Raw genomic sequence first — 14,014 nt, 5'->3', positions numbered from 1 at the left:
TATGCTGCATATTATGTGCTAACTGCTAAGAGATGGGAGGAACACACTTACACTCATCTGAACTATGTAATTATATTACATTTCATATAAAGCATTTCTCATGTTCTGATAACTTGGGTCTTTGTTTCTTGCAGCAGCTCAGTCTGTGTTCTCTGCTGTTTTTGTCAGATGCATTTACAATATCAGAGTATATTGATATAAACTGTATTTCCTCATTATATATTTCATTTAAATATATGAACTTTTCTTCCTTATTGTAACCTATATATATCTGAGTTAAGCAGCTTCTCAAACTAGAATATATTTAGGGCGGGTTTTATTTTGTCTGTTGGTAATTGATTGGATCATTGAATCTTTGGCTGCGATGAATGGGTGGAAATATTATATAGGCTATAATCCTAGCCCTGTTTGTAATTGGCTCATGTCGAAATGCCATTGTTTCAAAAGAAATCCAGATGACATTTAACCTAGATCCTCTCCAGTCATCCACCCTACATGTCTTAGGTTTGCCTCTTCTGCCTAAAAAACGTTGTTGGATGACGTGTAGGTTTGACAAAACTGAATGGGGATTGTGTAACGCTTTTGGCAGACGTGGTTTAAAGGGGTGGTGATACTACTGGGAAACCACTGACTAGTAATGAAGTAATGATTAGGCGCGTTTGGAATCTGAGAAAGGAACAGTAGGGCTGCACTTAAATCATATGGACTAGTGTCTGTTCATATTAAAGCACCAAAAGACTTCTGTTAAAAAGTCTGCCTGTTGTGTGTCTGTGTGTAAAATAGAGTTTCAAGCTCGCATTATGAGGACATAAACACATGAATTTAATCTTCAGAGCTGTTCTGAGTCATTTCACAAGCATTTTATATTTTAATTAGATAAAAACTGTTTTCAAAGGTTTTCACAGCAACCCGACAATTGATTGGTTTAGGAATATCACACAATTATTCATCCTTGTTTTAATTTAAATGGTAAACCACTTATTTGCCAAAATATGAAGTGAATTGTTCATATTTCATTTGATTGCATTTTAAAAATTAATTAAATTGATAAGGCTTTATGGATTCATTTGATTACCAACATTTTTGATAATAAATTTGCATTCAGTCATTAAACAGGATGCAGAAAAATACGAACTGATAAATATTTTTGAAAACACAAATACAAATTGTGAACGTTTTGTAAATTCAGTTGATTAGACATTTTGTTTTATTATTGCAATTTTATTCAACCATTAAAACAGAATTTAGAAAAAAAAATAAAACATAAAACACAGCATTTTAGAGAAAATAAAACAGAATGTGGGGGGAAATAAAAATATCAAACTGATTTCATAGAGCCCTGTGTTTGTGATGCAATTATGAAGTATTTTTTTGGAAAGATTGAAACATGCCTGGCTTCTTCGATTGCCCCTGGTCTTGCATGTCACAGGTTGTCAGCACCATGTATCAGGACTAGGGATATGCCAGTATCAGATTTTCCTGTTGCGGTTAATTGATAATGCTTTTATCACGGTATACGGTATTATCACGGTATTGAAATTGAAATATTATTGGTCATAATACAGTATAGCAGGTTAAATATCTTTTTTTCTTATAACAAAAATAACTAAACATTTAAAACAATAAAGCAATACAGAAAAATATATAAAAGTTTAATGTTTTAAACATTAAAGTGCAAAAGAACTAAAAAGACCTATAGGTATCACTTTACAATAAGACCTCATTACTTAACCTTAGTTAATGCATTAACATTCAAGGCAAGGCAAGTTTATTTATATAGCACATTTCGTACACAATGGTAATTCAAAGTGCTTTACATAAAAGAAATTAAAAGAAAATCATGAAGAAAAATAATCACAAAAATAAAACAAGCAATTTAAGAACTTGAAAAATGAAAATGATTTAAAAATTGACTTAAAATGAATTTAAGACAGTTTAAAAATAGAAAATGATTTTACATAAAATACAGTGCAATACATAAAATATAGTGTAATCAGTTCGGACATCACATAGTGCTCATTCAATAAGTGCACAGCTAATAGCTGAGCAATAGCTACAATTACTTTAGAAGTTATTAATCTTTTAAAAAAAAAAATACAAATCTTAGTTCATGTTAGCTCATTAAATAAAACGGTTGCAATTTTCAGTTTTAACAATGTGTTATTAAATATTGGAATACCTAAGATTAATGAATGTTCAGAATAATTTCTCATTGGCAGTTTAAGTAATGAAGCCATAATGTAAAGGGTGAATGAACAATAAAGGATCAAAACACATTCAAACAATATCTAGGGCATTTGTAGTCCAGATTAAAAAAAAAAAATGTTTGAAGATAAATAGCCTATTAAGTCTAAATATTTCAGTTGTTGGCTCTGTAATAAACACCATAGGGAAAACACAAATCTGAATGACTATTTAAAATTATTTAAATATGGATTAGAAAGTAGCAGCTGCTTTATTTACGGGGTTTACAGGGTAAGGGCTGCATTTTAGCGCCATCTGCTGTCAGAGAGTGAATGTGCTTTCATTCAGCGACTCTCACGTGTTCCTCCATGTGCTTCTCATGCGTGCTTGTTTACATCAGAGCGCATGCGCTCTTTCAAGCAGCATACAGCAGTGTTGTGCATTTTAAGCAGCTGATGGGAATATTATTATTAATATGCATTACGAATTCTGAATAATTTGTAATGTATATTTATTTATTCACGGTATTTAGAAGTACCCACGATAACAATATTGTGCATATTAATCACCGCAATATATCGCATTACCGAATACCGGCACATGTCTGATCAGGACTATAAATAGATCCAGCAGGCCTGGTCTGGAGGGTACTGGTACATACAGGGGGTCTCTAGTTACCCAGCCGCTCTGCCCAGCACTGCGCAGTGCAGTGGGGGAACAACAAGCAACTTGCAGAATCGCATGCACAGCTGCAGAGGTGCATTAGGAATAAAGATCAGCATTTTAGGTAATGGGCAGCAAACACTTCGGTCTGCCAAAACACTGATGCCATACAGGCATATGAGCAATTAGTACACACATGGGGGGGTTCGAACCCTCAGAGGCTGTGTGTTTAGCAGGCAATGGGCCTTGCACACACACCTCACCCCATTCGTACCATGACAACAGGTTTGGAATGTGCCATTTGAACCTACATCACCCCAAAGGCCAGAGGCCTCCTGACAACACAAACTCTCTCTCGTCTCTTTAGATCATTGCACATGAACACCACCCCAGCCCTAGAGTCACTGTGTTTGTTCGAAACACAGGCTTCTAAATGGACATAGAATGTTTGCACAGCAAAATTATTAATATCTCCATCGATGCCAGTAAACTTTATCCTGCGTTGAAATGCAGACTAGGACATAACAAGTGTTTAGTTACATACTTGCATACTGTTTATTTCCAGAATAAGAGGCACTGTTATGCTAGACTAGATGGGATTCTTGACCTTTAAGAACCGTACACAAGCATGAAGACATAAATGCTTGCAGGGCTCAATAATAAGATGTGTTCAGAATTCTTACTGGTCTCAACTATTATATTATATTATATTATTTTAAAAGTATAGTGTTCTATGCACGCCAAGGCTGTATTTAATGGATCGAAAACACAGTAAACTGTAATATTGTGGTCATGAGTTTAGTTGATAATATTGTAAAAAACAAAAAAAAACAAAAAGAGGTTAAATATTTTTCAGAAGCCATTACTGCAGTCTTCAGTGTCATATGATCCTTTAGATATTATCCTTCAAATATGCATTGTCCTTCATAAATGCTGATTTGGTGCTCAAGAAACATTTATTATTATTACCAATGTTAAAAATAGTTGAGCAATTATTATTATTATTTTTTTGAACCACGATACTTTTTTTTAAGGATTCCTTATTGAATAGAAAGTTCAAGAACAACATTTATTGGAAATATAACTCTTCTGTAATATTATAAACTGTCACTTTTGATCAGTTGCATTATGAATGTATAAAAATATACTTCCGTGGTCTCTATTTCTGTCTCTCTCTCTCTCTCTCTCTCTCTCTCTCTCTCTCTTCCGAGGTCCTCATAGTGCAGGTGGTGGTTTCCTCCATCAGAGAACAGAACAAGTGATTTGTTCCTGTTGCCTCTCTTCTGCTTTCCCAGCGCGGTCTCTACTCTCATACCGCGACTTATTTCTCCATAACAAAGCAGCTGTCAGACTCAGTCAACAGAAATGCACAGATCTTTCATGAATCAATCGCTGAACTAGAGCTGTTTAATGTTTCTGTTGCAGAGAATCTGTTGTAATGAGATCATGTAGATAACTCATAACTCATTCATGATGGCTTATTTACACCTCATTTCCACTGCAAACAAACATTTATTTGTCACTTTTAAAGGATTGGATGCCAAATATGAACTTAATATAGCCTATTTATATAAAGTGTCATGCAAAATTTTGGGAACCCCTTGCAGAATCTGTGAAAATTGAAATAATTTTAATAAAATACGAGAGATCTTACTAAATGCATGTTATTTTTTTATTTAGTAGTCCTGAGTAAGATATTTTACTCAAAAGATGTTTACATTTATTCCACAAGAAAACAATAACTGAAATTATTAAAATAACCCCATTCAAAAGTTTGGGAACCATTGGTTCTTAATACTGTGTGTGGCTAGCTGGATGATCCATGACTGTTTTTCTGTTTTGTGATGGTCGTTCATGAACTGAGCACTGTTCTTCAGGAAAATCCTTCAGATTCTTCAGTTTTCCAGCATCTTTTGCATATTTGAAACTTTTCCAGCAGTGACTGTATGATTTTGAGATCTATCTTTTCACACAGAGGACAATTGAGGGACACAAACACAACTATTAAAAAAGGTTCAAACATTCACTCATGCCCCAGAAGGAAACAAGATGCATTAAGAGCTGGGGGCGAAGGCTTAGTTTTGAACAGGATGATGTTGATGTCCAAATTTGTTTTATTTGTTTTCTTATATAATTTTTTTCCTCATTTAGTCCTTCCCTTTGGAAGCATCAGAAGATGCTTGCATGTTTCCTGAAAGACAAATTATCACGTTTAATCATCTGACAGCTCTAATATATATTTACATACCGTATTTTTTGGACTATAAGTCGCATCTGAGTATAAGTCGCATCAGTCCAAAAATATGGCATGATGAGGAAAAAAAACGTATATAAGATACACCGGACTATAAGTCGCATTTATTTAGAACAAAGAGAAAACATTACCGTCTACAGCTGCGAGAGGGCGCTCTACGCTGCTTAGTGTATGCTACTGGAGCTCTGAGAAGTATAGAGTGCCCTCTGGAGGCTGTAGACGATAATGATTTCTCTTGGTTTATGTCAAATTAATTTTGATAAATAAGTCGCACCTGATTATAAGTCGCAGGACCAGCCAAACTATTGAAAAAACTGTGACTTATAGTCCGGAAAATACGGTACATATGTATTTAAACTATAAGTACACCATAATGGTTCAAAAAAAAAAATTGCTTTTGTTGTTTTTATCCCCATGTAACCTTGTTTTCTCATAAATAAAGATGTTATAACAGCATGATTTTAGGCACCAGTAAAATTTTAAAATTCTCGATTGCAATTTTGATACCACGGCAAAAACTAATAGTAATCTATAAATAAGCACGTTTTTCAGGTAGTTCTATAAGTAGTATTCAGGTAAGAAATACTATAGAAGGATGCTGTCACTTTAAGACCTAATGCATGGATCTAATATATTGACATACATCTGATTTTCTCCAACAGACTGTGTAAGAGAACTTGGCAAGATGAGCATTCTCATATAATTTTCTTGGCTTTTTTTCCATTCAGGCGTGATAAGATGCAAAATAGAACTCAATTCAGTACTCAATTGCTGTCTGAGAAGCTATTGTTCTATGTGGACACTTAAGGTGAGAAGAAAACTGTCTCATGACAGTGTGTAAGTAACAAATTGAGTTGTTGTTGTCTTTCGATTTTTCCTTTTGCTTGAAGCGTTTTAAAATTGCTTGAATAATAAAATGTTCATTTGAATTGCATTTAGTGTACCATTCATTTTACATGGTATTTAGTCTAGAAGATGATTTTGGAAATAAGCCTGGCTGATAAAGTTTGTCCTAACAACTAAATGGAAGGAAATAAATGTTGGGCAGAAGTTTAAGTTGGCCATGCGAATTTGCCAAGCTGACCAAAAGAAAGGTTGCTGGGTTTGAAAGTGCGGTGCTTCATATATCGCTATACTATCGATCGAAAATAGTCCTTTCTTGCCTGAAAGTTTAAGTGAATTTTTGCTAATGTAACCATATCTGGCCCTGCAGTCGGTGTTGTTTTGCTGCAGATGAGAGAGAGTGTGATTACTGGGCTCAAATGTACAGTAGACAATACATAAACACAAATGCAGAAAAATACAAAATGCCACTAAAAAGTGATTCAGATGTAGTAGAGCTCATTTAGCACAGATTTGTGATGTTTGAGGAACATTACTTGCTGAACAGTCTAATAGTTGTGAAGAGGCTGTTCTTGAAATATGAAATTGATCTGCAACATCGGCTTGTGTAAAGCAAGAGTGGCATGTTAAGTTGACTTTATAACCAAGATTCGCCTTCGTGCTTGGTCAGATGGTTTAAGTTACTGCGTGAATGTGTTTTGTCATCATTCATAGAACACAATGAAGTCTAGTCAAAGCCTGAAGCTCAATGAAACATCTCTGTCACAGTCGCTCCTCTCAGTCTGAGCTCAGCTTAGAGTTAAACCTGCTTCATAATGGCTCTTTAATAAGTAAATAGGAACAGCTGAAGTTCAGTCAGGTCAAAAGAAGCTTAATTTAACCCTTGAACTCAGACCCTGCCCACAAAGAGGCATTCACTCCTAATCTCAGGTCTAAAACGGATCTGGCTTTTCCCTCTCTGACTTTGAAAATCACTGATTTCCGGACTTTGGGAATGGCATAGACATCTGACGTTCCCCTGAGCAACGGAAAGAGTGAAGGTGACTTTCACTGTGTGTTTGTGCTCAGTCTTTCCAGGCGTACATTGACTTATTCCACTCACTCAAGGGCAAACATATGTCTTGTATACTAATATTCCTCTGGTAGAAGTGCTTCCTGAATCCTGTACACGAAGTCCTCGGTAGCACAGTAATCTACTGCAGCGTGTACACTGATTAATTAATATAACTGCAGCAAAGATAAACATAAATAGCCTCAGAAATCAGAATTTCATTTTGCACTCCACCCAACAACAACAAATCTGTGCTGCTAGCCTCCGCGCTAGTTTCTTGGGAAACCGCGCTCCAGATTGCAGCATTAATTATGAATGTGAAACAGATGACGTGGATAATACATTAAATTCGGTTTAAAATGAGACGTGTGGAAGCCGCACAAGATGCTAAAGGACATCTGTCAGTCTCGTTTTGAAATGAAGATTAAAAGGTCTTATAGATATTAGCCAAGCTAATTTATCAGATGTTTGTCTGATAGCCCTTCTTTAGTATTTTTGAATGGATTTCTATTGACCAATCCATCCTGTATATGCATATATATATATATATATATATGTATGTATGTATATATGTATGTATATGTATATATGTATGTATGTATGTATATGCATATGTGTGTGTGAAAAAAAAATAATAAAAAAATAAATAAAATAATAAAAAAAAAATATATATATATATATATATATATATATATATGAAAAGAAATATTTCAAATAAATGTTCTTTTGAACTTTTTATTCATCAAAAAAAAAAAAAAAAACCTTACAATATATCATGCTTTCCACAAAAATATTAGACTTTTTAAAGACTTTTTAAATCTTTATGACACCAAATCAGCATATATTTCTGAAGGATCATGAGGCACTGAAGACTGAAGTAATGATGCTGAGAATTCAGCTTTGCATCACTGTAATAAATTGCATTTTAAATCATATTTAAATAGAAATTGTTATTTTAAATTGTAATAATGTTTGGCAATATTACTATATTCTTTAACTATATTTTTTATCATAAATAACTTTATAAGCCTCGCTGAGCCTGATACCCTGGCCCCAAACTGATGTAATAGCTTTAAGAGCCTGTGATACATGAAAAATTAGTAATTGCAAATCTTCGTATTGTGACACATTCTTTCTGTTTCTTATAGAGGAGTAATGATGAGAATGGAAACTGCTCTGGGACCAGTATGGAGTTTCCCACCACTAATCTGTATGAGCTGGAGAGCAGAGTGTTCACTGATCACTGGTCCATCCCGTACAAGAGAGAGGAATCGCTCGGCAAGTGCCTCATCGCCTCCACCTGCCTGGCCAGACTGGGTGAGTTCTAACGGCTTTTTAGAACATGTCTGGATATTTGGGATCTGTAGAAAAAGAAAAGTCACATCTGAAATCTCATTTCCTCACTTGTAGGCCTGGCCGATGCAGATGAGAACTGTAAGAGATTTGTTGAGCGCTGCATGCCTGAAGCCTTCAAAAAGGTGTGTATTTGTTTGAATAAGCAGGCATATGAACACAAAAGCTCTCAGGAGATTGTAATAAATTGTTAGAAACGGTGCGATTAAAAATGAAGGTGTTAAATGATGTTGTAGTTGCTGACGTCCAGTGCGGTGCACAAGTGGGGAACAGAGATTCACGAGGGCATCTACAACATGCTGATGCTGCTGGTGGATCTGGTCGCAGAGAGAGTCAAACAGGATCCGATACCCATCGGCCTCATGGGAGTTCTCACTATGGTACACACACCCTTTTGCTATTACACACTAGTAACTGTGGTTCGCTTCTACAAAACATCAGACTAAGACTGGATGATACAACAAAAAAAGTATTTTTTTTTTTCATATGTGTTTTCCCATCTATTTTTATAATATTAACATTGATGTATATCTTTTTTTTTCCGGAAATTAATATTTTTAGCAAATTAACATTTTAACTAAACAGTTATTGTAGCCAAGTAGATTCATAAACTTTAATGTAAGAAATACACCAAGAAAGGAATTTTAAAAAGTATCTAAAATGTTGTTAAAAAAAAAAAGGTAGCTAAAATAGTTCTAGATAAATATTCTAGAAATATTTTAGTAAAAATAAGTTTGTCACAAAATGTTCATCAAATAGTTTTATTTAATGGATTTTTTTGTTAAATTAAATAAATAATCAACTTATATGAAGCAAGTAATAAATATAACTTTTTTTGTATGCGTAAATGTTATTTTTAATACAATACACATAATACATAAATGTTTCATGTATAATATGCAATATTTACATATCTTTGTGTGTGTGTGTGTATGTGTTTCTTTCTTTTGAGTATTGGTAAAACAAAATAGAAGAATGTTGGGAAGCAAACAGTTGTCAGTAGCTATCAAAAAAATAATAGCAACTGACCAGAAACTGTTTTGTTACAAGCATTCTTCATAATATCTTCTTTTATGTTCAACAGAAGGAAGAAACTCAACTTTGGTTATCTATTATAATCTTATGAGAGTTGTGTAATTTCCTGTCATCAAAAAATATATTGTAAGCATGGGCTTCATACCATCTTGGGCTTAACTTGTTTCCCTGTACTTTTTTTTGACAGGCTTTTAACCCTGATAATGAGTATCACTTTAAGAATCGGATGAAGGCCTGTCAGAGGAACTGGGCGGAAGTGTTTGGAGAGGACAGCATGTTCGCTGTTTCTCCCAGCTCCAGCTACCAGAAGGTACTGCAAGTGTACAGTACATGTGTGTGGGTGTCTACGTGTGCTTTTGGCTTGACAGTCCTTGCTGAAGGACAGAAAAAACTGGTTTTCAGCAAAATAGTGGCGCAGTGTTTTTCTTTTTCTTTAGAAGTCCCTTTTACAAAAGTGTCCATGTTTGAGGGGAGGATAGTGAATGATAGAATCAGGAAGTTTATGTTTAAGAAATGGTTCTTTTTGATGGCAACAACTGCATTGCAACCAAGAAACTGCACAGCAATAAGGAGTCATATATGTTTAAGTAATTGAGTTTTACACCATGAAGGATAGTATATCCTCTTAAGATAAAATGCAAAGTTAAAAACTTGAATAAATGGAAAAAATACTATGTGGTTTTGCGTGAAATTAATGTTTCGTGTTCTGATTGGACCAGGAACCTCACGGCTGGCTGGTGGACTTGGTGAATCGGGTAAGAACTTAAGTAACACACAGTGGTAGAAGGAATTATATTATATTATATTAGCTGACATTAGACAGATCTATGTGGTGTTCGATGACTGTGAATATGTCTCTGGCTTATATTTGCAGTTTGGAGAGATGGGAGGCTTCACAGCTATTCAGTGCAAGCTCAACCAGGAAGAGCTAGAGATTGGGGTAAGACTCTGGATGTCTTTAAATGTTACTGATGTAAAGCAAAATCGTTATTTAATGCATAATGTCCAGTGTGACAGTAATTATTATAATCCGTGTCAACTCAAATTCTGGTGCATCCCTTGTGAAGCGAATGCGACGTAATTATATTAAGTTGAGCTCAAGCAACAGAAATGGCTGAGCTAATACGTGGTTTCCTGTAATTATGATTTCTGTGTAAACACAGATGCGGCTTCTTTCCTCAAAGCTTGTTTATTGTAGATCTGAATGTAAACTCTGCCAATGTTCTGTTATTTCCTCGTATGATTTCTTAGCAAACTCTACTGAAATGGGGTAAAACTTAATTGTGATGCAAAGAAAAAGGAACAAAAAATGCAAAAAAATATCCTTGTTCTACACCTTAAATGTGAAAGAGCTGCTGGTTGCACACTCGGTACAGGCTACAAGTTTAAATGTCCCAGATAAAAGCAGGACTGGCTATCTTTGGGTTGAGAGACCTGTTAGCATAATAATGGAATTGCAAAGAAATGAATGGATAATTCATGGATAATCCATCAAAGTATGGCTGTCTGGATGAAAAGAGGCAGAATGACTGAAGATGAAGAGAGAGAGCGAGCTGAACGAGGGCAGATTCTATTATAGCATGTGTGCTAAAGAGCTCAGGATGTTTATCACCATCACGGAGAGCATCCTCATCACAGCAGAGAGTGAGAAAGAGACAAGAACAGGGGGATGAGAGAGAACATGAGATTCCACCTTCATACGGCTGGGGAAAAAAGCACATTCAGGACAGTTATTAAGATATTCCTCGATATTTCTCATCAAGGTGGTGAATGTGGTGGTGCACTTGTCTGAGGAAAAAAAAAAAGGGGTTTGTGGGATAATGGCAAAAAATTCTACCACACAACTCTCAAACACCAACTAATGTTTTACAAGGACAGACGGATAGAAGGTAGAGATAGACGGGATGCTCGATTAGCTGTCAAACATCTGACACAAGTTGATTGTGAGCCAATAGCTTGTTTCTAATCACGTGATTCTGATGACGTGTGAAATTCGGATGGAAGGCAGGAAGTGAAAAGCAGAATGGATGAGACGGAGGAAAGTCTGTACTGTACTGGTTTAGACACTATTACAAGAGAAAGGTATAAACAGAAAACCACAACATATGTTGGAGTGAGCCTTATGTTATAATGAGGAGCAATTTTTCAATGCCATTGAAATACTTGTCTGTCAACGAGGTGGTAGATATAGGCTAAGCAACTAATCCTGATCGCTTTTAAGTGAATCCTGCATTTATTTGAATGATGCAGGACATATGTCACTCCTGAAACTTTGCTCAGGTACTGGGTATGTGGTAGTTTGTTCTGTTCGCAGCATGTAAAAACAAAACTTAAGATCAATTCTGAATTTATTATAGCCTAGAAAGCGAGCAAATAGCGTTTCCATATAATCACAAAAAAAAGCTCTTTCACTTCAATTTATTGCAATCTCACGTTTCGTTATAATCAATGAAGCTTATATCTTATTTCCATCGATTCAGCATTGTGTGAAGGTTAGGTTCTAAATAAATCTAGATTTATTTTGTTATCTAATTTCTTATTTTCTTTTTTCATCTAGATAAAATCGTAATTTATTTATTTATTTATTTATTTATTTATTTAACATTTTGATAAAGTAGTTGTGCTAATTAAAAAAAAAAATATTAGATATTTTTTTGTCTGTTACTTAAAGCTGCAGTAGGTAACTTTTGTAAATATATATTTTTTACATGTTTGTTAAACCTGTCATTATGTCCTGACAGTAGAATATGAGACAGATAATCTGTGAAAAAAATCAAGCTCCTCTGGCTCCTCCCAGTGTCCTATTGCCATTTGCAGTTACGGACCGCTCCCGGTAAGAAAACAACCAATCAGAGCTGCGGTCCGTAACTTTGTTTGTGTTCAAAATGTAGAAAAATTTATATAATAAGCGAGTACACCATGAATCCATTTTCCAAACCGTGTTTTTGGCTTTTTCCTGAATCACTAGGGTGCACCTATAATAAGTGTTTATATTCGGACTATTTTAGATTGCTTCGGGGAAACCGCGGCGGAGTAACCCAGTACCTTTGTGATTCTTCATAGACATAAACAGAGAGAAGTAGATCCGGCTACGATGTTCTTCCGCAAGACGCAAGCAGTTCTGTTTATTAACCGCTAGAGCGTCAAAAGTTCCCTACCGCAGCTTTAATGTTTTTGTTTGGTTTGGGTTTTGTGTTTCAACTTTGGTTTTGTGGTTTTCTTTTTGTTTTGTATTTTGTTTTTTGTTTGCTTGGCTTAGATGTTTTGTTTTGGTTTAAAGTAGGACTGTCACGATAACCCCAATATCACAATAATGGGCTATTGACGTGCCAACCACAGATGAATGCAAGAACCGCGGCAAACGCAATATTTTTCCGTAATGTTACGCCCTTCCCATTTTATACTTCCCGCATGTGTACTGAATATTAAATAAGTAATGATAACATAATGTGTACCATGCAGATTTGTACAGAGGCTCCATAGATTTGCACTTAACAAGCCTAAACCGACCGATTGAGCGTGTGCGATTACCTGTGTCTGTCTTTCGTGTCAAGTCATATATATTTATATTTTTGTCATGTCCAAGGAAAGCAAAATCTCTGTCTTAGCATTGACGCATTGCTGGTCAGCTGAGCCTTCTAAAGTAGTGCTCAAAGTTCATATGACTTCAACAGCATGTTTCATTCCATCTCTCTTTGAATGAATCAGTGTTTTTGAAAATATAATTGAATAAACGGTTTAACGGCTCACTCAAAGACTTTCCCGTGGCGCCACTCAGAATAACCGCAAGGGGAAATTCCTTCACCCCAGCCCTAATTTAAAGTTTACTACAATCAGTGTTGATGTTTTTATTTGTTTGTTAGTTAAAACAAGTTCCTAATCTCATCTGATAGACGTGGTATTAAAAAACGAACAAAAAAAGGCAGACCGAAAGATAGATTCTCAGAATGTTTGACGGCTTCATTATTTTGAACAGACGATGTGTCCGCTCCCCCTTTAGTGCGAGCGTGTAAATGCTTCCTCTTGTCTTGGAGCTGTGAAGTCGCCTTGTTTTTGGTTTCGCATTAGCATGCTCTGTGTGCCAGGGCTGAGAGATGGTGCTGGCGACAGGGAAAAGATGCTTTGATTTAGGATTTGCATATTAATGGCCTTAACACAGGAACAGGAAGGAATTCAGAAAGGAATTCTTCCCAGGGACACATACAACCTGCTGTGGCCACGTAAAGGAAGGATGTTTTCATCTCAAACATAAAGGGATGCCCTGCTACGGTTACCATTTAATTTGTAGCGAGGGTAAGAGTCAATAAAAGTGAGAAAACGAGAGATGGATGCCGTCTCCTCTCCTCCACTGACTGGACTGATTTATTCACTCTCTCCAGTGGATGAGAAGTCATTTGATGCTGAACAGAGGAGTGATTCATCTGTGCTGGTGTCTATCTCTAAAGAGATGTACGCCGGTTGAGAGATGTTGTGTAAATGTTGTATAAAACCCTTGATTTTGTAGTTATGGTTTACTGTTTAATCAGGTGCCTCTGTTTGGCCATTCAAGGAAAAGTTTACCTAAAAATGAAAATTCTGTCATCATTTGCTCATGTACAACCCTCTTCGCACACCTTGGCAATATAATCGCC

General features: G+C 35.6%; 2 protein-coding genes across 2 annotated transcripts in view; one reads left to right on the top strand and one right to left on the bottom strand.

Annotated features, from left to right (window-relative positions):
* The window catches only part of LOC113063237 (serine/threonine-protein kinase MRCK beta-like), a 492,601-nt gene that overhangs the window by 294,102 nt on the left and 184,485 nt on the right, over positions 1 to 14,014 (bottom strand). The window lies entirely within an intron of this gene.
* Positions 1 to 14,014, top strand: part of LOC113063236 (ubiquitin carboxyl-terminal hydrolase 24-like) — a 57,114-nt gene that overhangs the window by 6,247 nt on the left and 36,853 nt on the right. The window contains exons 2-7 of the mRNA XM_026233482.1: positions 8,144 to 8,312; positions 8,406 to 8,473; positions 8,585 to 8,728; positions 9,571 to 9,693; positions 10,103 to 10,138; positions 10,258 to 10,323. Coding sequence (XP_026089267.1) covers positions 8,144 to 8,312; positions 8,406 to 8,473; positions 8,585 to 8,728; positions 9,571 to 9,693; positions 10,103 to 10,138; positions 10,258 to 10,323 — 606 coding nt within the window. The remainder of the gene's footprint in view (positions 1 to 8,143; positions 8,313 to 8,405; positions 8,474 to 8,584; positions 8,729 to 9,570; positions 9,694 to 10,102; positions 10,139 to 10,257; positions 10,324 to 14,014) is intronic.

This window comes from Carassius auratus, chromosome 45, assembly GCF_003368295.1.
Source record: "Carassius auratus strain Wakin chromosome 45, ASM336829v1, whole genome shotgun sequence".
Classification (NCBI taxonomy): Eukaryota; Metazoa; Chordata; class Actinopteri; order Cypriniformes; family Cyprinidae; genus Carassius; species Carassius auratus.
The sequence above is the reverse complement of the archived record's forward strand: the minus strand, read 5'-3'. Positions and strand labels throughout refer to the sequence as shown.